The sequence below is a fragment of the Sphaeramia orbicularis genome, chromosome 18, assembly GCF_902148855.1.
Source record: "Sphaeramia orbicularis chromosome 18, fSphaOr1.1, whole genome shotgun sequence".
Lineage (NCBI taxonomy): Eukaryota > Metazoa > Chordata > Actinopteri > Kurtiformes > Apogonidae > Sphaeramia > Sphaeramia orbicularis.
This window is the reverse complement of record NC_043974.1, coordinates 17,902,679-17,928,297: the sequence shown is the minus strand read 5'-3', so window position 1 is coordinate 17,928,297 and position 25,619 is coordinate 17,902,679. Positions and strand designations below refer to the sequence as shown.

At 37.9% G+C, this 25,619-nt stretch overlaps 1 protein-coding gene across 25 annotated transcripts in view; it reads right to left on the bottom strand.

Annotated features, from left to right (window-relative positions):
* Positions 1 to 25,619, bottom strand: part of ank2b (ankyrin 2b, neuronal) — a 293,858-nt gene that overhangs the window by 116,430 nt on the left and 151,809 nt on the right. For 13 of the 25 annotated variants that reach the window (XM_030161849.1, XM_030161850.1, XM_030161855.1 and 10 more), the window contains exon 1: positions 20,849 to 21,261. The exons of 3 other annotated variants lie outside the window; for them this stretch is intronic. In XM_030161849.1, coding sequence (XP_030017709.1) covers positions 20,849 to 20,977 — 129 coding nt within the window. In that variant the 5' untranslated portion in view covers positions 20,978 to 21,261. Of the gene's footprint in view, positions 1 to 20,848; positions 21,262 to 25,619 lie in introns of those variants that run through there. 9 more of the 25 variants (XM_030161865.1, XM_030161866.1, XM_030161867.1 and 6 more) reach the window with 2 other exon arrangements.

The following is a 25,619-nucleotide window of genomic DNA, read 5'->3' as shown; positions in this document are numbered from 1 at the left end:
GCTCATGCTGCGGGAAAAAAAAAAAAATCTGATGTGCATGTCTCTGTGCTGTAACTGTGGGAAAATTAGTAATGGAAAGGGAGAGGAGGTGTTTTTGTCAATGCCTCAGATGTAAACAGTGTTGGGAAGTAAACTGCAGTTAGACAGAGGATCCTGCTTTTCTGCGCCTCAACTAATAATGCAAAATGTGTCAACTAGTCCTTTTTGCCATCGTTTTCAGGATTTGAGTGTCATGCTATAAAATTTAAGTGCAAAAAAAAAAAAAAACCTCAAATGGAGTTTTTAATGCAAACATGCTTTAAGCCTACTAGCTAAAGTTAAGACTAGCTTAAAGATAAACTAGTCATCAAATCATGAAACGGAAGAACAGCCCATGTAAACAGTATGTAAAACCAGTAGGGGGTACATCCAGTTATCAAAACACAAATCTGGGATTTACAATTCAGCATGATGCATGTTCTGTATTAAGCTACTGCTACATGTATGTATTTGTGTGTCTGTCCTTAATCAGTATTAAACTCAAATGTATCGTCTTCATGTTAGGTTTGTATGGCAACATCCATCCTTAAAGAGCAGTCTGCATCTGCTTTGAAAAGAGAAAAGATGAATTATAGAAGTTGGATGCCAGGTTGCTATGGAAACAATGATTTGGTAAAGGTTTATGCATGGATTTTTTTTCTTTGCTTCAAAATAAGAGACCTGCAGAAAATGTCTTCTCCAGGAGCAGGCTAAGGAACAACAAATTCTAGAAGTTATTATTTGTTTCTACCTCATGATTCTCTCAGTACGTTGGCAGAGCTGGACTGAACCAGACCAGTTCTGGGTTTGGTGATTCTGGTCTAACTGTCAGTCTATATGAGGTATTCAATAACCAATCCTAAGGAAGTCCAGTGGTGGAAGGTAGATGTATATAAAGCATATAACGTGTTGTTATTGTTGCCTTTTTTTTTTTTTTTTTGCATCTATTAAACACAATAGTCTGACAACAAATGAGACACTGTTGACCTTCAGTTAACATATTTGTACCTCTACACTGTCTCTTTTCTGTTGAAGTACAATGAAGTCTAGTAGTAGTAGTCAAGACAGTACATTTTGAAAAAAATATATATATATTGAAGGAAAAATATTTTTTGTTCTTCTTCTATTGTTTGGTTCTTCTCCCCTTTTTGTCAGCCTTAAAATCAGTTGGTGTTGTGAACGTTCTCGCTGCAGATTTTGTTGTTCTTTATGTTGTGTGTACACATCTATAGGTAAATCCACTACAAGTTTGAGTAGCACATATATTGATTGCATTTATCAAAAGATAAAAAAAAATCTATACAAATGAATAAAAACAAATAACCACCAAGGTTATCTGCTCTGTAGATGTGTCTGCATGGGTTTGAGATAATCTCAAAATGGCATTTAACCATCTTAAATAGTTGGCCAACTAGTCAGAGCCAACAGTCTCTTTCAATGGGCAGCTGTTCACCAATTCTAGAGCCAAAATTCAAGTAAAATCTTTAGTTTTCTTTTTTCTGTTCAAGTCTGTTACAAATCCATCCTCAGGTTGCCAGACTGTAGCTTTATCTTTACATAACCTCAAAAAGCTTAAATTATTATTACTCTCTGATAAATTTATATTTCCCCAATTCAAGTTTTAGTGTATTTAAACCAGTAGATGTGAGAGTAAACCATGCATTAAGATAAAACCAGCCCAGACTGGTGCAGTTGTAAACTGGAGGTCATGATGGGCCAGATGTTGGAGAGTTAAGTAAGTATAAAAGTGCTGCAGCTGCTGTTAACCCTGTTTGTCCAATCAGAACAGAGCGCTGTGGACGTCCTGCTGAGACCCAACCAGCTGCTGGTCTGGACACTGACACACAGCAAACCCACTGGTCACACACACACACACACACACACACACACACACACACACACACACACACATAGTACAGTGCAGTTGTTCATAGTTCACTTTAATCATAACCCATTTTCAAGCATCCACACTGCTAACTTTGACCTCTGACCCCCCAGCCTTTAATTAATATGTCCATGTTTTTCCTAAATGTATTCATATGATGCTTTCTGTGCCTCTGTGGGTGCTTGTAATGCTGCCCTTTTTGGTGTCTATTTTTATTTAGCTCCTGTTTTTGTTTTCTGCTTTTTCTGGTGCTGCCCCAGTTTCTTACAATGGATCATTCAAGTTTCTGTTTTATCTCAAAAATAAGTCATACAAAAATACCTACAGTTAATCAGAGACACAGAGAGATGTTGAGACTGGATGCATGGAACAGACCGAGTCCATGTGAATAATCACAATGAAACTTTTAGAAAAGGAAAGTATGCGTTTTAGATGACAGCTGGTGTAAATCCTCTACAGCAGTGTTTCTCAACTGATGTGTTGCGATCCAAAAGTGGGTCACAAACCCATTTTCAGTGGGTCGTGGGCCTTTGTCTGGACAAAAAATAATGTTAAGAAACCAATCCTTGCTTTATTTGTTATGGAGCTGAGCGCCGCCCATTCACACTCTCTAACAATAGGTGGCGGTAATGTGCTGTAATGTTAATTAACACCGGACAATTCACAGCATAAAAGAAAACCCAAAAGTTTCTATGCATATCATGGAAAAACTCAGGTATGACAACAACGACATAAGATATGGTTTTACCTACACTGAGGACAAAAACCTCAGTGTGTTTAATACTTGAATATGTGACTGAATGCACTTTTAATGTTTAACTGAGTTAGTTTTGGTTCAAATGTACCTAATTTAGTGATAACAGGATTATTTCCGACTTTGGCATCACCACCTGCTGGTCTTTTTTTTTTTTTTCCATTAAACTTGTCTTCTTTGTTTTCATACTGTGATAATCTGCTTTATCTCAGGTTCAAAACACACCATCTTTTCATTAAATAAATTTGAGAAGTTTAACTGTTATTAATGTGGGTCATGGCTTGTCATTGAGGGGTGACAGTGGGTCCTGAAGCCAGACCAGATGAGAACCACTGGTCTATAGTGTACATAAGAAAAGGATTTTTTTTTTGGCCTGTTAAATTGTGGAGTAGATAACTCTGACATCTTAACTCGTTTTCACGGATTAAAAAAATCCATATATCACATTGCATCTGAGGAGTATATTTGCTAAAAGCCTCCATTTGGCATTTCAGTCTGTCTTTAAGCAGCTTCCTGATACCCTCAAGGACAAGCAGTGAGTAATCAGAAAACACACACACACACAGGCAGATGCCAAACGGAAATCAGTGGGGTAAATTCAGCCCAGTAGGCTTCCACCACAGCTCTTTTACAACTACAGAGATGCTGGACTTCGTACAACCTTAGCAAACCACCTCACAAAACAGACACAAAACATTCAGAGAAAAAACTGGTATGTGGAGAGATGATGAACTTGCTGAAAATAGCCGAACAAACACCCACAGGGCTGTGTTAGAGATGAGAAGAAGAATGGCTCAGAGTGCACAAGAAAAAAAAAAACAGTGGAAGAGGAGAAAAGGAAGCAGAATGAGAACAACAGAACAGCAGAGCAACTACAGAAATGATGCATAAGCTAAAATACACACCCTAGTCTCCAGGTAGTAACACCAATATCACACCTCTTGGCATCACCTCATTATGCCTGGAGTTCAGACTGTGCTTTCAGTTAGAATTTAAATTATCACCTCTTACCTCGCCTCAGTACTCCACTGTCTTCTACTAACTCCACTACATCACCCACAATCTGTTCCACATCGATATTCAGTATTTTTAAATGCTTTTTGCCTGGAGTAGATGCTGAAATACTGACATCTAAGCTCACTCTGGAGCCATTTTGGGCAAGGACATGACTCTGCAGTGAATTTACTTTGTTAAAGCTGCAGTATTGAATAGTTTTCAATTAATAATTATCACTGAATTGATTAAATAATTATAACATTTTTATCCAACTGTATAGAGTAGAGCTGCTGCTCCTCCACATCAAGAGGAGCCAGTTGAGGTGATTGAGGTTTCTGGTCAGGATGCATCTTGGACCCCCTCCCTGGTGATGTGTTTTGGACAGGAGGAGACCCCGGGGTGGTGCCAGGATACAATGGCTTGGGAAGAGGCTGCATAGGCTGCGGACCCCGTGATGGATGGATGACTAGCTCTTTTAAAGGAGTGATATTTTGCTTTTTTAAATTGAATTATGCATTTTAAAACATGTCCCTGTGGTCTACATAAACTGTAAATGCTATGCTTGGGTCTGAATTCTTCATTAATTCCACTCCACAGGTCCATTTTCAACCCTATTTCTGAGTAATAACACCGGAAAGGTCGTTTTGAGCGCTGGCCCTTTAAATGCAAATGAGACACTCCACACCCCACCCCCCTCCAAGTTGTTGGCTGTGCTGCTCTGTCCTGTTCAACCAACAACTGAACATTTTAGGTAATCAGCTCGAAGTTTGCGCTGCTGCTGATAAACAATTATGTCATACTCGGAGAAACGTTTGTCGGAAGTCTTGACCTTATATGTGTAAATGTTGTGACGTAACTAGTTATAGATGTAACAAATTAAGCAGGAATTATAAGGGGTTGTAGAAATCCACTGGATTTTTGTCAAAATGAATACAAAGATAGCTTTGCAGCAGCTGGAGGGTTCAAATTCAAACTTTATGAACTATTAGGGTCCAAACACACAAATAAAATACACAAATAATAGCAAAATATGACCCCTTTAAAACTTTTTCTTTTGCATTACGTTTGTTTTACTTAATGTCTAATACAATGTCTAATGTAAAATGCGAACCTGTTTAACTTTGTGTTCAATGAAGGGGGCATTACTGGCATGAAAATTCTAGGAAAAATGTTGCCAAAGCAATAACGTACAATTCATTAATAAAGATAATAACTGTGTGACTGTAACAATGACTCAACACCATCTCGTCCAACAATGTGTCAAACTTTCTGTATTTAGCATCCAGATTACAGATCCTATGACATGTCTGTAGTTAACTCAATATGCATGCTAGATTTTTTTTTTATATAAAATTCCTGCAGCTGAAATTTACTGGGAACATTCATTCATTTTCTGAACCCGCTTTATCCTCACTAGGGTCATGGGGGTCACTGGAGCCTATCCCAGCTACTTATGGGCAAGGCAGGATACACCCTGGACATGTTACCAGTTCATCGCAGGGCTGATGGGGAACATATTTACCTCCGCCAAGTGTAACGGTGGAGGTTGTGTTTCCATCAGGGTTTGTCTGTCTGTTTGTTTGTTTGTCTGTTAGCAAGATAACTCAAAAAGTTATGTACGGATTTTCAGGAAATTTTCAGGAAATGTTGATACTGGCACAAGGAACACATGATTAAATTTTGGTGGTGATTGGGGAGGGGGTGTTTGTTTGTCTGTTTGTTAGCAAGATAACTCAAAAAGTTATGGATGGATGTAATTACATTTTCAGGAAATGCTGATACTGGCACAAGGAACAAATTATTCAATTTTGGTGGTGATCGGGGGGGGGGGGGGGGGGTGTGTTGATGAAATTTTCAGGAAATGTTGATACTGGCACAAGGAACAAATGATTACATTTTGGTGGTGTTGGGTTTGGGGTGCTTTTCTAGTTTATCATACTTTTTGCCTGGTGAGCACAAACATAAATTGTGCACAAGCAAGTACTTTTAGTTAAAATATGCATACCAAATAGATCTATTTTGCCACCGCTTAACAAACAAAAATAGTATAATGTGAAACCTCAAGGATCCAATGTCCAACGAAGTGAGTGAGAAACATCTGGACCTTAAGTAGCTAAATCCTGACCTTTACAAAAAGACATTTAAGCACGTAACTTTTTTCAGAAATGGTTCTCTCTCAGGATAAGCTCCTTTGGGTGATCTTTTCTCTTGCATAACTAAGCCACACATCATCTGTCAAACTGCATCACACTCTGAACCTTGGACCAGCACATGCCAAGAAAAAAACACAGTGACTGTTTGTAATAGCCACAAAAAACAAAACAAAACACAGCAATCAGACCATCGTCTACTTCTACTCCTACAGCTAGTACTGCTGTAATACACCCATATTAACCAGTGTCTCTGCACTTGTAGAACAGACTCTGCAGTTGCTGCTCTGTAGTGGATTCTCCCTCTTTTGGTTGCCATGGCAATAGGATTGGTATCTCTCCTGAGCTACAGTGTCCCATAGCGCCACAGCAACCAGATTATAATGCTCTAATCCAGGATTTTACCAATCCCAGTACAGCATCAAAGAGTGGTGCAACATCCATGTACCATCAACAGGGTGTGTCTCTGAACCAGAATAAATAATGATGAAAGTTTGTGATTTGCATTTTGCCATCACTGCATGATTAAATAAACCCAAAATAAACTTTTTCTCAAGTCGACATGTTCATTTTCAAAGCCAAAACACTAGTCTATAAAAATACTAAAGAAGAGTTACCATATAATTATAGGATTTATGACCCAGACCATAAATGTATTAAATATTACAAATATTCTGCCCCATAATCCATCAGCTCTGAGCATAGATCCATAGATTGACAGAATGAAGGGGAGAGGGTGCTGGTGTTGGCCGAGATTAACATCTACACTACAAACATTTCTCCCTAAATTGCTTCGGCCGAGCATCCAGCTGTAGCCTGAGATTAGATGTGAAAACACACAGGAGTGGCTTTGATGGAGGGGGGTGGAGGTGGGGGTCCCAATCAGTGCAGGGCTTAGCAGACCACGGAAAGCATTATTTGACCAAACATTTCAAATATATTGCATTGGTGGTCATCTAAAAGACGCTATTAATCTGACAATGTTTTTAGCAGATTCTGTGCTAACATTAGGAATCCAAAGGGGCTCATATGTTCAATCCAATATGATCAGTGTGTTGATGAAAAACAGTACTTGTAATACACATACTTTAATTTTAAGTCCTGTTTGCATAGAAATAGTATAATTTGGCAACCTCTGGTGATTTGTAAAAATTGCGATGGTCGTCTGTAACCTTAATGTGTTATAAATCTGCAATGTCTGTAATCTGTAACGCAAAATTTCCACTGCAAGTTCCATCCCCCCTTTCAGCAAATAAACACAGAGGTCCTGTGATAAGTATCAGCCCAAGGTGGATCAAAAACTGATTTGGTAGGATACGCACAGTACTTAATTTGTAAAGTGGGAGGTACCAGAACGCAGAGGGGGGGTGGATCTGGCAACTCAAAACATGGGTGGAGGTAACAGGGACAGTCTAAAATGCTTAATGTAAAAAAGCTTAATGTAGCTTTATGTCCGAAAACTGCAATCAGTCATCACCAAAATTATTTTCTAAATTCTCTCTCTCTCTCTCTCTCGTACACAAATTGTCAAGATGGAGTGAATGACTAGACTGCAATGTGCAGTGCTGAAGGGAAAGTGTTTTATTAACGGAAAAATAAGGCTTAACGTGGACAGCATCCATGATATTGAGGTTTTCATTTGATTTTTGCAGAAGTTAAAGTGATGACTGATCACTTTTTTCAGACATTAAGCTTTTTTTCTATAATGTGCACCTATGGAGAGGAAAACTTTTAATGTATATGACATCCATAAAAGTGGGGTTTTCATTTAGATTTTAGGAGAGGTGACAGTGGGCATGACTACAGATGTGAAATTTGGTGATAACTGATCACAGTTTTCGGACATTAAGCCACATAAAGCTTTTTTAAGCGTTTTAGACTGTCCCCGTTTCCCTTAAAATTTCCCTTAAAATGCATCTGAACACAAAATTTTTGTGAAACTTTGATAGGGAATAAAGATTAACAAGACAGATAACCATAAACTTTTTTTTTTTTTTTTTTTTTCATTTAGGCTATTTATTTTTTTCATAGCGGTGCCGGATCCAATGAAATAGGTTCTGGATCTGACGTTGGAAGTCCCAATCCGGCTGGATCCGGCTCAAATTAAGCCCTGGATAAGCAAAGTTTTTTTTTGCTTCCTCACACATTTATTTACCTTATTTTCTGGTCAAGGAGTAAATGAAATAAAAGTTTTAAGTATCCTGGGAGTAAATGATTGCACAGATATTCACTGATGACAGAATGACATCTCAAATGGCACGGCAGCTCCAGTATGGAATTTTTTTTTTTTTTTTTTTTTTTTTTATATAACAGCAGTGATCTGTTAAGGGTGAGTCTGGTCTAGACACCGGAACCATTGAATACTGTCAGACAGAAACAGTCTTTGCTTATCCGGTGCAAATACATGAAACATTAAGATGAGGATTAATTTCCAAATCACTGGTCCACAGGTTATATTAGTCCCATGTGAATAGGGCTTAATATTGGATAATATTGGATACAAGATCTGTCTTAACAGCAGCACATTTGCATCCTTCTAAAACAAATTTTAATCCCACTACACCTTCTGCCAGAATACATGGAAATAAGAATTTAGGGGAATAAAGTCATTAGTGTGGAAAGTCAGAAAAATCAGGAAGTTGATGCGAAAAAGTCACCTGCAAATACTAATTTTTCTCTGTTTTCTTTGAACTTTTTTTCATAATGTTAAGTAGTAAATTGAAAAAATTCCAAAACTACTTGCCTTAGATCTGAAGTTGGACCCTGAGCGATTTCATGCTTTTTACTAATGCTAATGCTACGTGCTGTGAGTATTAGGAAGGATAAAATGGAGAGACCAAATCACCCTACGGGGATCACAACATGACTCCTAGTGAGTTAACTTAAAAATTCTTACATTTTACTTATTGGAACCTGGAGAAATTCATAACCTCCTTTTCACCTGGAGTAAGGCTAAACTCCCAGTCACTCCAACACATAAAATAATCACATTTCTCCACTAAATCCTACTGCGTCATTGAAACTGAAAGTGCAAAGTATCTGGTTTGTCTATAAACAGAGACCTACGATGGAGTAAACTCCCAGGTTTTTTAGCTGTTTAACCTTTTCAATAACAATATAAACTGTTCAACAACACTGACTGGTTTGGAGACGGCACTGACACAGGACTTGAGGTAAGTTTCTTAACATAATATGAACTCAACAACGAACACTGAGCAAGCTTTTTTTTTTTAAAATCCATGAACGGAGTTTTATTAAGTGAAATGATGATATAAGCACAGGTAAATATTAGGTAAAAGGGGGCTTGTTGATACTTTTACAAGAGAAAACATCTTAAACACAACCAAATGTGCGATGTGTATGTGTATATGTGAAAATGCTCAGACAAAATCATGCACAATTTTTGTTTTCTCACACTTGTCTTTTGATATTTCCAAGATGCATCCATTTTTTTTTTCTTCTCACAGTAGATGAAACAGCCAAGAATGACACCCTGGACCAGTGTGAGGTGTGAGGTCTTTTATAGAAAATGTTCCAATAAAACATGTTCTCTGTAGCTGACATTTTCACATTTTCACCTAGCATTGCCGACTTCAGGAAATGATTTAATATAATACTACAAAAGCCCTACAAAGGTAACACTTTTGCATGAAGCACTCCTGTCAGTCAGCGTTCCCTGCGTATGTTCCTCTCCGTCAGCGCTGCCCACACACTAGAAAGTGCTACAGAGGTGTGTGGAGACGGAGTACCCACTTGCACAATCACAGGTGTCCATATGAGTCACACTTTTACACAGTCGGAGTTGGTACGATGCTGAGGATGATAAGCAGTTTCAACAGAACTATATGAGCAAATGTGTGTAAAAATACCTGCATTAGAAATCAATTTGCACCAACAAACTGCACATCCAGTAAAAGAAAAAAGAGATAAAATGATAATGGTTCAGTGTAGGTCCATTTACTCATAACCTACCAACTAATACTTTGAAAAGGTTAAGGCAGGAAATGCACTGAGTCAAACACAAATGGCCAGAAAAACAACTACGGAGAAAATGGCAAATGGATTACCAGAGCACTGAGGCCGTACAGAGGATTACACCATCAATCTCCTGTTATATTTTAGAGATAGAGACAGAAACAAAAAGAAGGAGCCGGAAACAGAGTACTGGGATTGGGGGGGGGGGGGGGGGGATTAGGAGGGGTGTTACGTAATTGTTCAGTTCATTTCAATTAGTCTATGGCAGGAGATTCATAACAACTCCTCTGGGTGGCTTGATCAAGTGATTAAGCATGAAAAGTGAGAGCAAAACAAGTTTGGAAGAGAAGTTGAACAGCTGGTACTGAGTGAAGGTAACAGCCTCGGGGCGACTGTAGTGTCATACTAGTACAGAGACTGAAACAATCATTCAGGGCAAAACTTTTTGGGAGTTTTTTTTTCTTCAGCTGCAATGCACACCTATATTCCACTATTCATCTAAAGCTGACAGAAGTCTGAATGTCACAGATGACATGTAAAGAGCATATTCCCCTTGGATATTCCGAATTAGCATTTTCCAATTCAGACGTGGGATATGCAGATGTTATTCTATTTTTATGAGGATTCGTTGAGCATGCACGTGGCGCATTTAGGAAATGAACTGCAGGCTGCAACATAAAAGCTGCTGTTTAACCCTGAAAGACCCAAACAGGTGCTAGCAACCAAAATCATTTACTGATCTAAAAGGTTAAATAATTGTTGAGCTACTAATCCTGTCTATACATGTAAATAATTCAGGTAAAATGCAGTTTGTTGTCTTTTCATAGTCATCAGAAATGACCTATTTGACGTTCAGAGGCTCCATAGTGAACATGGAAACGCCGTGATCTTCAACAACATTAATTCCCCAGTAAAACCCATGGAATTTGATAAATAACAATGGATGAAGACTTTAAAATCTTTGCTGAAAAAGTCACTTTTTGCAGCTTTCTCTGTTTTTGAAAAACTCTCAACTTTAATCTGAGCTTTTATGAACATGTACATGATCAGTAAATTGAAAACAGGAAAAAAAACTGAACAAAACTGAATAATTTTGACTGAAAAATGTGAAATACACAGGATAATATAATAATAAATAGTGATAAATCACTTAAGAAAGGTTAAATAGAGAGAAAAAATTCATTTGGAAGATGCCACAAAAGTAGCCCAGGGTCTTTATGGGTTAAGGTCAGCAAAAGAGAAGACAAAAGTCCACATTTCTGGTCGCACCAACGGGTAGAAATTATAACAGGATATCTATGGGTTTACGGATATGAACAAATATCTAAAAGTCAACTTTTTGTGGAGACTGGAGGAACAAAAGAGGTTGCACACTGGAAAGTCTGAAAATCTTTGAGAAAGCATTATTTTTAAATGTGGTACAGTGGTGGAAATAAGTATTTGGACACCCCATGTATTTGTGATATGTGCATTAATAATCATTCACAAGTCATTCAGCTGAGAGTACTGTTCTATTCTCCAAATCCACATGCTCCTTCTGCACATGCTCTGTTCCATTGTGATCAAAACTGGATGTTTCAGTAACATAATGAAACACATCCAGGGCTGGACATGTTCAAAGTGTCAAGAATTTGTTATTTTTTTCTTCTTAACAGTCAACAACAAAAAAATAAGTTGCATTTGTTTGTGTCTGTCTGATACAGCCACACTTTTTGAAACACATTTTTTTCCCCCACAAATATTTCATGATAATATTTGAGATTATGTAAAATCTCAAATATTGTCCAAAAACTTTTTTTCCACTACTGTATGCACAGATGCATGTAAAGTGCAATATTAGAGAAATTTCATTGTCATTAGCCATGTAAACAAGGTATTCGGGGATATCATCTTTTTCAGAATTTGGGAAAAAAAACAGTATATTAATGTGCATGTATTTGTAATCAATAATACAAAAACTGGTTTGTTGACCATATGATGGAAGGCTACTCATGTAGATCGCAACAATAAATTGAAAGTGAATAGGCCTATTTGCTAAGCCTTTAGAGTGGCCTTATGTTCAACTGTTTCATATGTGGACTGTGTTTACATCTTGCCACCTAAAATACCTAAGGCTGAATGCTGCAGGCAGAAAGAAAGTGCTGATTCACCAAAAGAAGAAAAAAAGACTTAATAAAATGCATCAGCTGTTTAGATTTCTATCAATAAGTAACCTTTTAAAATCTGAAGAGTGTGAAAATGAGTGGTAAGATTAATCCTACAGAAGTCTAGTGAAATCAGACATACAGACCGGGTTACATGCAGTGGTTGATTTGGACAGATAAGAGGTGAGTGTGCGTTTCACTACTACGCAGCCTCCTCTACTGCAGTGTGTTGACAGCAGAGAAAAAAAACACAAGAGGAAAGAGCAGCAGACCAGGAAAAATGAGCAGAGTGAAGGCGTCATAGGAAACACGTGTCACCGACAGAAATAACAATACATGGGAATGACACAGCGCTGAAGGATTGCTTTAATTCTGCCCTTGTGGGTTTATTATACCTGCAGAGGAGGATCAGTGCACTTGTCAAGATGCACTGCAGTACTTGAACTGGTACGAGGACAAAGCTGAGCAAGGGAGACTGAGAATAAAGCAGCTTGTGTAGACAGAGTCTTCAGATTTAACTGGCATGCAGGATGTGAAGTCCTATTTTAGATCTGTCAGACTGTTAGAGGTGGCCATGGTGTGGTTATGTTGTTTTGCAGTTTGTACATAGATTATAATGATTGGTCTTGGTCTTGTAAGTACAGACTTCCAGGCTAAAACACACAGAACATCTCAATCAGATTCCAGTATGACTAAACTTGACTTTACCTTATTCATTCATTCATTCATTCATTTTCCAGTGGATGCTTTAGCGTTGTGAGGGTCACAGGGGTCCCAAAGCCAATCCTGGCTAACAACGGGCAAAGGTGGGGTACACTCTGGACATGGCCGGCTCATCACAGGGCTGACATATACAACCATTCTCCCATTCACACCTATGCGTGATTTTAGTTTGACCAACCAAACCTATTAAGTGAATGTGTTTGGGTGAAGGCCATCAGCCCATAATACCATAATAACATATAAATAATAACTCACTTTTCTTTCATCTTTCTTTAATTGTAAAAAAAATGTAAAAGTGCAATTTTATCAATATTATGTCTCAGCTTTTTATTTACACATATGACTGACAATTAAGAGATCACAGTAGATCTACAAAGGCACAAAACCGTCAGAAACAGCCATAATATTGTTAAAATTACATTTATTTTTATTAAGACATTTCAGGATGTTCATGGTTGTTCAGGTTATTCATATTTGCTAACTATATGCTAACTAAAGAAAATCAAACATCTGAAATAAGAACACTGAGGTCTAAGTACATGGCAAATCAATTTGAAATCTACTGAAAAATTGCAGAGAAGTTTCCAAATGTAAAGAGTTATAAGCAGAATCAACTTGTCCAGAAACTGATAAAGCTAACTCATAAAGCTTGTTACTTGCTAGCTTGAGTTAGCTAGGCTAAACTGAAGCTAACTGAATGTATAGTGACCAGATAGGGAGGCTACTAACTAAAAGTTTGTACTGTATGTGTAAGACACAGGGCCAAGTCACCCAGCTTTTAACATAATATTTAGAAATGATTGACATTGATAAACATTGTGAATGTTAATTTCATTAAGCTAGGTCATTTAGCTAGGAACTAAAATGTTATTCTACCAAGACATGATATTTAACCCTTAAAATGTTTCATGGAATTAAGAAAATGTTTGTCACAGTAAAATACATTTTTATACACAGGGGTATTTAAATATAAACCTTCTATGTGATGATATGACTTTCATGCTAGCAGCTTGGTTAGCTAATATTACAACGCATTTTTTAAAATTCGTTAAAAATGTGTTATGGTTTTCAGCAAAATGGCTACACAAATATACTTATCGGCTAAAATTTTTAGGGGGTCAAATGAGTGGCCATTTTTCTCAAAAAAAAAAAAAAAAGTTGTAAGAAATGCATTGAACTGTGTAGAAATAATGCTAATACATTTGTGCACAGACTACTGATATTATTTGACAGTGGAAGCTATATTTTCAGAAATATTGGATTTTGAATAGCATGTGTATGTGAAAACTTTTGCTGGTGGACGGATGTGACATTACCCATGATGATCTGGTCAGTACCAGTACTTTATTAGTAATAAACTTATATACTTACTATTGATAATTCTCCTCTTATTTATAAATGTTAGTATTGTGGATCTAAAACAATATCAGCTGACACAAAAACACAAAATGTGGCAGTGGACGGATGTGATATGGTTGTTACAGATCCCATCATACTGATGCACGGCAGCCATGTCACCGTTTCCACAAATGATCCCTGTGCAAAAACTAGGATCAGAATTATTTATTGTATAGTTTATTATCATACTAACGAGTAAATAACAATATAGAATTGTTATTTCTTTATAAAAATGCTTATTATTAGAAAACTGTTGATTTAAAAAGTGACGTGTGACATTCTTAATGTATGTATTGGCGTAACATAAGCAGGATGGATCAGCACCATACTCCATATTGCCACTTGTAAAAATAAAACGTGATATGTAGGATAGAATCTTGTAAGAAAAATTGAGGAATCTAAAAGAACAGAATATTTGTTTTTCAGGTAAATTCAGTTAAAATATAACTTGGCCATTTGTGACATGAAAATATAGCATTAATTGTGATGAAACTGGACATTTTTGACCTGAAAACATAGTTCATTTGACCATAAACATGTTGCAACAGAACTGAAATCCTGTAAATTTGCATAACTTGCATTTACCAACACAAAGTTCCTTTCACTTATATTGATTTCTTATGCACAAAGACATAAATAAGACCTCTAAGCAAATTTTAGCCGTTATGAATATTAAGAACAACAGGAAAAAGGTGAGACACCAATTAAGGTAACACTGAAACTGATATTGCACAACAATTATGTCATAAATAGTGAAAACCATGTTCAGCTGAGGTCATTCATTGACAACACAAGCACAATCTAAGCTGTGATAACATGAGTAAAGGTGCAAATTCAGGCTTAACATAACTGAAAGTTTCATAGATCAGTGAGCAGGGCAGCCTCGCATTCTGCATTGTTTTCTTCAGGGTTGAATTAGTCTTTAATGTGCCGGGAGTCTAATGAAACCTCTACAACATCTGCTCCATCTTGTTGACTGCCTGTGCAGCACATAAAACGACAAGAGTTTCATCAAGATATATTGTGACGTTTGGCTGGAAGTGTACGCCAAATTAATCCACTCCCTCTGGATACAGTTTTACATCAAGAAAATGCAGTTGTAATTTCAGATCTATAACTCAATGGACGTTAATCAGCCCTGCTCAGTGATTCAAAGCCCTCTATAAGTGACTGGTAATGTAGTAAATACACTAAGCATGAGCGAGGTGTGTAGAGAACTGCATTAAAGAACAGATAACTCATTTTGCTGCCGTACCAATGCTGTTGTGATTCCCTATAGAAAGAGTGGTCTACTTAGTCAGTTTTAAATATTTATGCACTGTAGGTATCTCTAAAGTGGCTGTTCCTTTTAGTTTAGTGTTTCACTTAACTGAGAGGCTGCTATGTCACAACTACATAGATCTGGGGGACAGATTCATACCTTTGATTGGAAAAAAAGGAGTTTAAAGCTCCCTGAGTGGAGCAGATATATACTGTTGAAGTCTGTTAGAACAACCCTTTTATTTATTCCCCTGGGGATAAAAGCAGTTGATGTGTATCTGTGTCTGTACCAGTGAAAAATCTGTATGTAGGAGTCTGTGTGGTTCAGTGTTGTAAACACAAAATAGTTAAATTCTGGAGCAAGTTGCCATATATGTATACACAGTACTGTGCAAAAGACTTGGGCCACAGCTAGGTTTGTTGTTTTTGTAGGGTTGAAATTAACATATACTGTATATTAATTTCTCATTTTCTTTTCTTCAGATACAAGACAATACAGGGAAAAAAATATGCACACATCCTTAAAAGACAAGAAAAACAGAACTAAATGGGTTCTAAAGGTTAAAGTCACTGTTTAGTGTGACCCCTGACCCCATGACAAGAAGTAGCAGTTAGAAATATCTGACATGTGTTTAATGAAACCTGGTATAAAACATCAGAAAATTAATGAAATAAATCTCATATTGTCTGAACAAAAAGGTTAAATACATGTTAAGTACAAAGGAAGATCATATTAAATACTAACTGTTTTTTCCTTAAACTTTTCTTTTTACTGCTGTCAATACTTCATATATATCCAGATTGGATCTTAATACAGAGACTGAGACATGCACAGAGATGTATACATATAGAAGTGTAAAGTATACTGATGTTTTCAAAGCAGCAAGAGGAAAATGTAAGGCTCTATTAAAACAAAATGATATAAGAGGCAGGTCAAAGTGCAGTGAATTATAAAAAATACTTATGCAACAATGTAAAGCACATGTAAAGGCTTTTTCAATGTGGCCTGTGTTTTAGATGGTATTTGTGTTGAGGTTGCTGTACAGTACTGTACATAAGCAGTAAACTGTTCTGCTATTATAGAGGTTAAATGCTCTGCTGTCACTGAACAACAAGACATTTGCTGATGCACCATCTTTACTGTGTATTTTCTCTGCGTTGTTATATAATTGGTGATGCAGGCACAACTGTGCATCGACAGTGACATATTAGAGAGGAAATCCAATGTAATGTCCACAAAGCGTTTTATCATTTCATAACAACATGCTTCAGTGATCCACTGTCCAGGCCGAGGCCTCTGACTCCCATAAAGTACCATTAACATGGGGTTAATTGTTTTCCAGCAGGAGTTGACGACCAGTGATAAAATAGCAGTGTATGTGTGTTGCTGTGATGTAAAGGTCTGCCCTCGGGTGCTCAGCAGAAAATCCACCAAATTGAATCTATTAGTCACTTTTAGATGCATGTGCGTGCGTGTGCATGCATGTGTGTGTGTGTGTGTGTGTGTGTTTGTGTGAGTGCATTTGTGCATGTGCGTACATGTGTGTCCATAGACAGAAACAGACTGAAAGAGAGGGCGCACAAGTAATCCCATGTGATAATCTGCCTTATAGCTCTGTCAATAATAACAGCAGTGAAGAGGAGAGAGAAAACACTACAATGGTGCCAGAGCTCTTCATCCAAACACATACACAGGTCATGACTGGATTTGGGCTTTAAAAGGCGCTGTTTTGATGGATGATAACAGTGTCCATCAGACATTAACTGTACAGTTACAGCTACAGACAGACACAGATGCCAGTACAAGTCACTTACTCTAATTATGTCCTTTTAAACCAGGGGGTCCAACTCATTTTAGTTCAGGGGCCAAATACAGCCCAATATGATCTCAAATGGGTTTATCTACTAAAACAATAGTATAATAACATATAAATCATGAAAACTTCAATGTTTGTTCTTTGTTTTAGTTAAAAAATTTTAAATAACATCATGAAAATGTTTATAATTACAAGATATCCTTTCACAAAAGAAAGTGAATAACCTGAACAACCACGTACAGCCTGAAATTTCTTAAGAAGAATATTATGCCTCAATTTTTACACGTGTTACAACTCACAGATCACAGTGAATTTACACAAAGCATTTAGAGACAGACAGAACATCATTAAAATTGCACATATGAACAAGAAAGTTTTGCTTGTTTATATGTTATTTGTATTTGGTCTGAAAGGATAGTGTATAAATGTAAAGATTTTCATAATGTGATTTTACAACTTTTACCCCGCCCCCTCGAAGGGGAGGCAAAGGGTGTTGTTTTTGATTCTGTTTGTTTCTTTGTTTGTTAACACTCTAGCAGCAAAACTACTGGTTGAATTCATACCAAATTGAGTTTATAGATTGCCAGCGACCCAGAACCGGTACAAATACATTTTGGGAAAAGTAAGTCAATGTTCCAATTTTTTATGTATTTTTAAATGTTTTTTTTTCCCCACTGACTTACAATTACTTATAATTTCAAATGGCTATAAAAACATCAATTTTGTTTCAATTTACTTCAAACTTGGCACATATATAGAGGCAATTTACATGCTGACATCAGCACATGCTAGACATGATGACATCAGCTGGATCAATGCCAAAATAAGCTACAATACGTGCGAGGGGCGGGGTTTGTTGTGCCTGGCACCACTTCTTCACATTAAAAAAAAAGAGGGAAATTTGGAATAGTGTATTATTGACAGATTTTTAAGCTATTACTTTACTGGTCTGACCTGCTGGAGATATTATTGAGCTGTTTGTGGCCCCTGAAATAAAATGAGTTGACACTGTTGACTGTTAATATCTTCAGTGTAATTTTTGCACTTTGTTAATTCACCCCGTGGGCTGGACTGGACTCTTTGGCGGGCCAGTTTTGGGCTGCATGTTTTAAACAGCAACATATGATCTGATTCAAGACAAACACACTTTAAGAAAAACATCTTTTTACACCTGTTAAATTTCCTTGAGAAGTGGACACTGTTATGCAAACGTTGCAATTGTTACCTCTGTTGTGCAGATGCTAGCTGGTCGTTGCAGAATTACTCTTACTCTATGTTAACTCTCATATGGAGAACATTTTTTTGTGCAGAAATTATATTTGTTTGGAGAACTTTAACCTTTTTCTTGATCTGATTTAACCTTTTTTATCCTTGTGTGTCAGGAAATCTGAGCAATGTGGAATGGAGTGGTAGGTCTACTCTTACAGAGGCCTTCTGAAATAAGAGACAGACTGGGTCACATGCAGCGGTGGATTTGAGGACAGATAAAAGGTCAGTTCACTACTGAGCTGCTACATCTGCTGACATAACCTGTCATCATTCCAGCAGTGGAACAAGTAGCCACTTTGATTCAATAAAAATACTATTAACACACTGTGAAAATACCTCTTTAAATACTTATTTAAACCATAACTTATGCATTATGAGCAAAAACTACTTAAAGTTTGAAGAGCAAAAGTGATAGTAATTAGTATTTACTACCGTAACATATAATGGTTTAGGATTCATTTTACTTCTGCATTAATGTGTGTTTGAATTTTACTGCTGCAGATATTTAAGGTTGAGCACATTTTAGTTACTTTATATACTGTTGGGTAGTTTCATTTACAGCAACGCAACATATTCTCTGGAACATCAGGTCTTCATGAGCTCAGGAAACAACCCTGTTTGCAGCTTAGTGATGATACTTTTTCCAGATAATACAGGAGACTTTTTAAAGAATTCATCTTCAGAAGCAGGCTAATTTATTTCAAATATTCCAGATCAACATATTTGGTTTTCACTGCTCAAGAAGGATGTCGGACAAATGCAGTGGAGTAAAAAGAATAATATTCATGTCTGAGACGTAATGGAGTAGAGTTGCATGAAACTAAAATATTCAAGTAAAATACAAGTACCTTGAATATGTCAGGGTTACACATTTTTCAAGGTCAAATGCAAGTACTTTTCAAGCACTTTTAACGGCCATTTTCAAATTTTTCCAGCACAGCACCTTGTCACTGGGGTAAAATACATATGTACGGGAATACATATACTCATGATAACTGTTTTCACTTTTTGTCACAATGATATACATTGTATTATGCTATAAGCATCTAAAATTATGTTTCATAATAGCAAACTGTTTAGAAATTAAAAAAGAACACAAAGTTTTATCCAAAAATGTATCACCTCTCTGTCAGTAGCTTTGGTTTGCCATCTAACCTGGCAGAGTGAATATCAATCAATCAATCAATCAGTCAATCAGAGTTATAATTGCAAACACTTTCAAGCACTTAAACTGAAATTCAAGCACTTATCAGACCTTGAAACCAAACATTTTCAAGAATTTCAAGCACCCGTATGAACTCTGATTTGTAAATAGTTTACATTCTATCACTGACACTGCTAATGGTGGCAAAGTCATTATTGACAGCATCATTACCATAGCACATACAGCCACAATATAGACATTTATAGTAAAAACCATCAGTTAAAAAAAAGTTTTCCATAAATGATGACTTTACATATCTGTATCAGTCTATTGTCCAGACATAAGATAAAATGTGCTCATGACCTTGCTCACAGAGCAAAGAAAGGCATGATTTACAGTAATCCTCCACAGAATGATGCAGAATGCCTCCCTAAAATGTCTTGCTGGTGTGAAGCCATTACTATAAAGCCACTGACCGTGAATATATTTCATTATCAAAGCGGCGCACCTTACCAACAAAACCATAGCACTTGGAGGCACATGATGTAAATGAACAAACAGAGAGTACAAATACTGCGCAGCCGAACAATGCACCAGAAACTGAAGTGTGTCCACAGGGAGACAGATATTTCTACGACTTTTTCTGCATGTACAGTATGTTCTAATGACACCCACCCAAGGTATGTTGGAAAACTGATTGGAAGAGACTGATGACTTGCGCAGCAGTCATTCATTATAGCGTGACAGGTGAATGATGACAGAATGAAGAGCGGAACGGATGACAGATTGAGGAAGATCCTTCAGCTGTGACAGGATGAGATGACGACAGGCAGTGACAGCAGCAGGGATCAGGAGACTGTGGTCATGATGGTCATTATTTGTGTTCTGAGCAGGTTGGTGGGTGACAACAGCCAATTTAAAGTGAAGTTTTAAAGTTTTTATAAAATTGAGGCCAGTTTTTGGATTCATTTTTGACTTCATTTTCCCATTTTACCTTTTCTTATACTTAAAATGTGTTGATGGAAACATGATAATGCTATGAAATACTGATCCCAAAAAACACGCAGAGCAGGAGATGAAGATGAAGGTGGAGGTGAAAACCATGAAGACAGGCAGAGTCTTTGATGATGCTGCACAAGCTCTTCTCGGCTGCCACCAAGTCTTGCTCAGTCCACAGTGGTAATGATGAAGATGATGTGATGTGATGACTGGAAGCAGGATGAACTAAGCACTCACACACTGACTGCTCACGCAAAGTGGGAAAGGAATGAATAAATGGGTGGGTGAGTGAGTCTTCCCCAGTCTGCCCCGGTACCTTGCGCTTGCGTTCAGCACGTTCCCGGGAACGCCGCTTCCTCTCTCTGGCTTTCTCCAGAGCCTTCAGGTCCGGAGGTTGATCCATCTCGGACCTGGCCTTCTTGATGTGAGCCGCAGCGTGAGCCATGGCTACTCTGTCAAGGTTTGTTTCAGAAAGAAGATACTAAATCTTTTCGATCACTTAAGGAAAGTCTTCACAGGGAGCTTGCCTCATTGGAAAAGAGGCAAGACCAGATCCAGTTGGCCCCTACCCCACCAGGTGAATGCACACACAGACAAGTCAGTGTGGGTGGGTAGAGAAAGGCGAGGACAGAGGTAGAGCTAATGTCCTCTACTCCTGTAACCCACCAGCTCCCTACACTCAGGCAGAGAGTGTGTGTTGTGAGCTTCCCTCCCTGCTGCTAACTGCATCTGAGATAGAAAGAGAGGTGGGGTGGGCCAGTGCACGCCAGCAGAGGTAAGCTATAGCACCAATGGGAAGGCAGAGAAGTCAGAAATACTGACAGAAGCAAGGGCAAAGCCCCACCCCTTCCCTTCCTGCAGAGGTAGCAGCGAATGATATGAGAACCTGTGAAGCCTCTGATTTGGACTCTGCCAATCATCCACATACACCACTTCCCTTCTCATTATTCACTGGGGGGGAAGGTGGGGCAGTTGGGGATTATAGAGAGAGGGGTGAAAACGGGGGTGGGGTGGGGGGGGGTGTTGATATGTGGGAGGGGATACAAGATATGAAGCGTCCGTGACTGTCCTTTAGAAAGAAAAAAAAAAAAGAGCAAGGAAGGCACCACTTTCCCTGAAGTCAGAGGGGGTTACAGACTTAGACTCAGACGGCCTACCCCTTAGGCAGGCTGAAAATGGTACAGTCTGCCCTAGTGACTGGAAGATTTCACAGCTCCAGAGCAAACACACGCATAAACTCACACACAAAAACACATAAGTCAGTTTTTCTAGTGCACACATCTACAGCTTTTTTTCCCGTGGAGTTGTCAAAATAGTAGAAACTGAGGATTAGAGCAGAGTTTGTTTCTGAGGCATCTATTATGTGTACATTTAATAAAATCTATGTAATTACTATCTGGCGGTAGATTACACAAACAGCAAAAGGAAAAAAATACTCTATTCTGTCCTCATCTCTTGACAACAAGCTCAAACCGTACTTATGGACCTGTGATTGGTCGTTGTTTTTACAATTTATGTGTCTTGGATGTAACACTGTACTGTCTGGTTACTTCATACTGTATTAATGTGTTCATACTATTGCAGCCAAATGTACCACTGTTGTGTACGCCAAATGTACCATCTGAGAAATAAAGCTTATCTTATCTTATATACTCCAGAAAAAAGTATTGACTGTGAATGAAGGCTCTCTGTCTGATCACTGTCCATGGTGCTGAAATCACAACACCAGCCTTGCATCTCAACAACCATTACCAGAGAGTAAAACACGTCTATCCAGATCTTCTACCCAGTCCTGAACAGTGAAGAAGGATCGGTACAGGAAGCACTGAAGGATCACATCGATATTTTCCACCGGTTTTATTATCAGCGGTGTCAAAGATAAGACAGTGGTCCAATACATGTCTAAAAATCTAACAAATCAGCAGCTTCACAACAGAACACACATAATGTTTTTTTAATGTCTTACATTATGTCTCCACTCAATACTCTTCAGGGACATCGACAGCAATGTTTATCTTTTCCAAGGCCTCACCCCTTTTGCTTTTTGATGCAATGGTACCACCTCATGGCCAGGCCCAGTATTGCACGTTAAACGTTCTAACTGTTTTGAGGATTTATGAGAGTTGACATATTCAATGCACAGGTTGTAGCTGAGTGTTTGCAAAGTTAGTGTGTTGGATACTTCTGCTATAGTGTGCCAAATTTGTGTAAATCCTGATAGTTTATAAATGCTGCAGGTATATACAGCGGTTCGATGATCCTGGTACACAGTGTGATGTTGTGTGTATTGAACTGTGGGTTATTATAGCAGATGAAAACTGCCTATGAGGTGTTTTCATAACTTAGATGCAACTTAAACAGAAAGTGAATTTCAGGTGTAAATGGGGTTTGTTTCCCCACATTAATAGTGATTAAAGTATAAAATATCTTAGCACAACACGGCACCAACGCACAATTGTTTAGTAAATGATATTTGACATTATGCGCTTTTTTATTTTTATTTTTCAGCTTTTATAAATCAACATTTCTCTCAGAAAATTTAAAATCAATAAATTAAACCAAAACTAGTGAATTCCTCAAATTATAAATAAAAGTAATAATGCATTTGCAAAACTAAAAATGGACTTAAATCAAAACAAACTGAAAGACTAAATAAAATAAGAAGAGTCAAAATTTCTATGATCTTAACAACGATAAATCCTTTTAATATAGATATGATGATAAATCCACCAAATACAATTAATGCCCTAAGTGTGGACCATCACATTCAGCACTAATCAAGGTGAAATGGCTGAAACTGTTGGTAAAAATGTAAAATCATTGCAGAGAGATCATTTTTTTCACTTTTTTTTGTAGTTTACATTAAAATAACATTAACTGAAGAAGCCTGTACTATTTGTCCATGGCTTATAGAGGTATTTTTGTGCTGTGTCAGTGTTAGTCATGGTTTAACCCATAGTCTAACCAGTAAACCAGGTACCTCTGCTGGGTCCTTCTGGTTTCTAGTCCATGTTACCAACAGGGAAGGAGGTAGGAGGAATATGTTTGCATTTTAACAGTAATCTGCTGAGGGTCTCAGAGTGATTAAAGGACCTCCAGCTGACTCTGAATCCTCAGCGCACAGGCTTACTGCATGCCATCCACAAAACACACTCAGTCGTCACAGAGAAGAGTGTGTGACCCTGTCAGAGCGGTGACCTCTGAGCCTGTAAAGCTAGGACTAGTTAGCTCAGGTAATTGGTTCAGAGGAGGCTGCAGCTGGGGGATGACCAAGAAAGACAATTAGAGCAAAATCTGCCATCGTGTTGGCCGGTCAGTGGAGATCAGGGGTTCCAGCTGAGCCTGGATATGCTCTAAAATAACAACCCAATGTGCAAAAACATCAAGAGTTACTATTTATAATTTGCTGACACAGAACTGGTTTAATCAGAAACTGCAATAAAATAAAATGACCAGGACTAGCGATGTTAAATCCAGGAGAGGCACCTAGTGGCCTCAGCAAGAACTACATGACATAAACATCCACGCCCACCTCCTCAGCTGAAGATGTGCTTTTCTAAGCAGAACAATCAATACAACTAGCAGGAGCAGGAGCAGGAGCAGCTGTATCCTGGAGCATTATGCCAAAGAACAACTCACAGCACCTACTGTACTGAGGAAAACTCATCCCAACGACTCCCCACAGATTCCACAGTCCAACTGAACTTACCTGAAAGAGAAAACACAGAGGACTGTATTAATATCAGGTCAATGGTTTATTTGCTACACAAGCATACTGGAAAATAAGCTATAAAAATATGTAAATTAAAAAATGAAACTGTCCCAATAATATGTACATGTTTTTAAACAGTATCCAGAAATGTGAAATATCTACATATAACATTTGAGTATAGAAAGTATACGATAAACATGATCATACAAGCGACAATAAGAACAACATACATGATATTTGACAAAAACATGAGAGAAAAGGACTACTGTTTCCTTCCCAGACATGCCAGTGATTCCTGCTGCTGCAAACTGTTCTGACATTTTGTTTCTATAACAGGTGAAGCTGGAAAAACGCAGATTCCTACCCATAATGCAACTTGATCATGTCTTTCCTTTGGCCCTCAATGTCACATATAATGTCTATTTATATTTCTAGTACATATCGAGGAGGTTTTTTTTTTTAAATAAAAATGACTGTCACCAAACCTAAGCCATGGTTTCTACAAATCCCACAATGCTTTTCAGTAACATCCTTCAGCAGATAACGTTCTTCTCGATGAATGATGGTGTCCGGTAAACTCACATTCCTGATGACATATAGTCTGGGTTTTTTATTGTTCAGACAATAAGGCTACGTTCAGACAGCTAGTCTTAATGCACAATTCACATTTTTGGGTGAAATCAGATTTTTTTGTGTGCTCGTTCATATTACACATTAAATGCAACTTCTATCAGTTTTGAGTATGAACTGAATGCATCCTTGAAGTGACCACAAAAGAGGTCCTGATGTAATATGTGACGCTGCAGAATTGTGATGTTTGTCGCATTTCAATGACATAAAGATCGGATAAAATGTGACCTGACTGTACAGACTGAAATCGCACTGCAAAATATCAGATACGCATCAGATTTAGGACCACGTATGAAAGTGGCCTGGGTTAGATTTGAAAAAATTGGATTTGCACTGTTCAAACTGTCTTCAACAGATCGGATACAGGGCAAAAAAATCGGATTTGGGCCACATTAGAGTGGAGTTTGCATGTTCTCCCCGTGTCTGTGTGGGTTCTCTCCGGGTACTCCGGGTTCCTCCAACCATCCAAAGACATGCACTGATAGGTTAATCGATTAATCTAAATTGCCCGTAGGTGTGAATGTGAGAGTGATTGTTTGTCTCTATATGTCAGCCCTGCGATGAACTGGCAAAATGTCCAGGGTGTACCCCGCCTTCGCCTCTATGTAGCTGGGATAGGCTCCAAGTGACCCCTGTGACCCTAGTGAGGATAAAGCGGGTTCAGATAATGAATGAATGAATGAATGAATGGGCCACATTAGCCTGCAGTCTGAACGTAGCCTTATAAACGACCTGTAAACGTTTT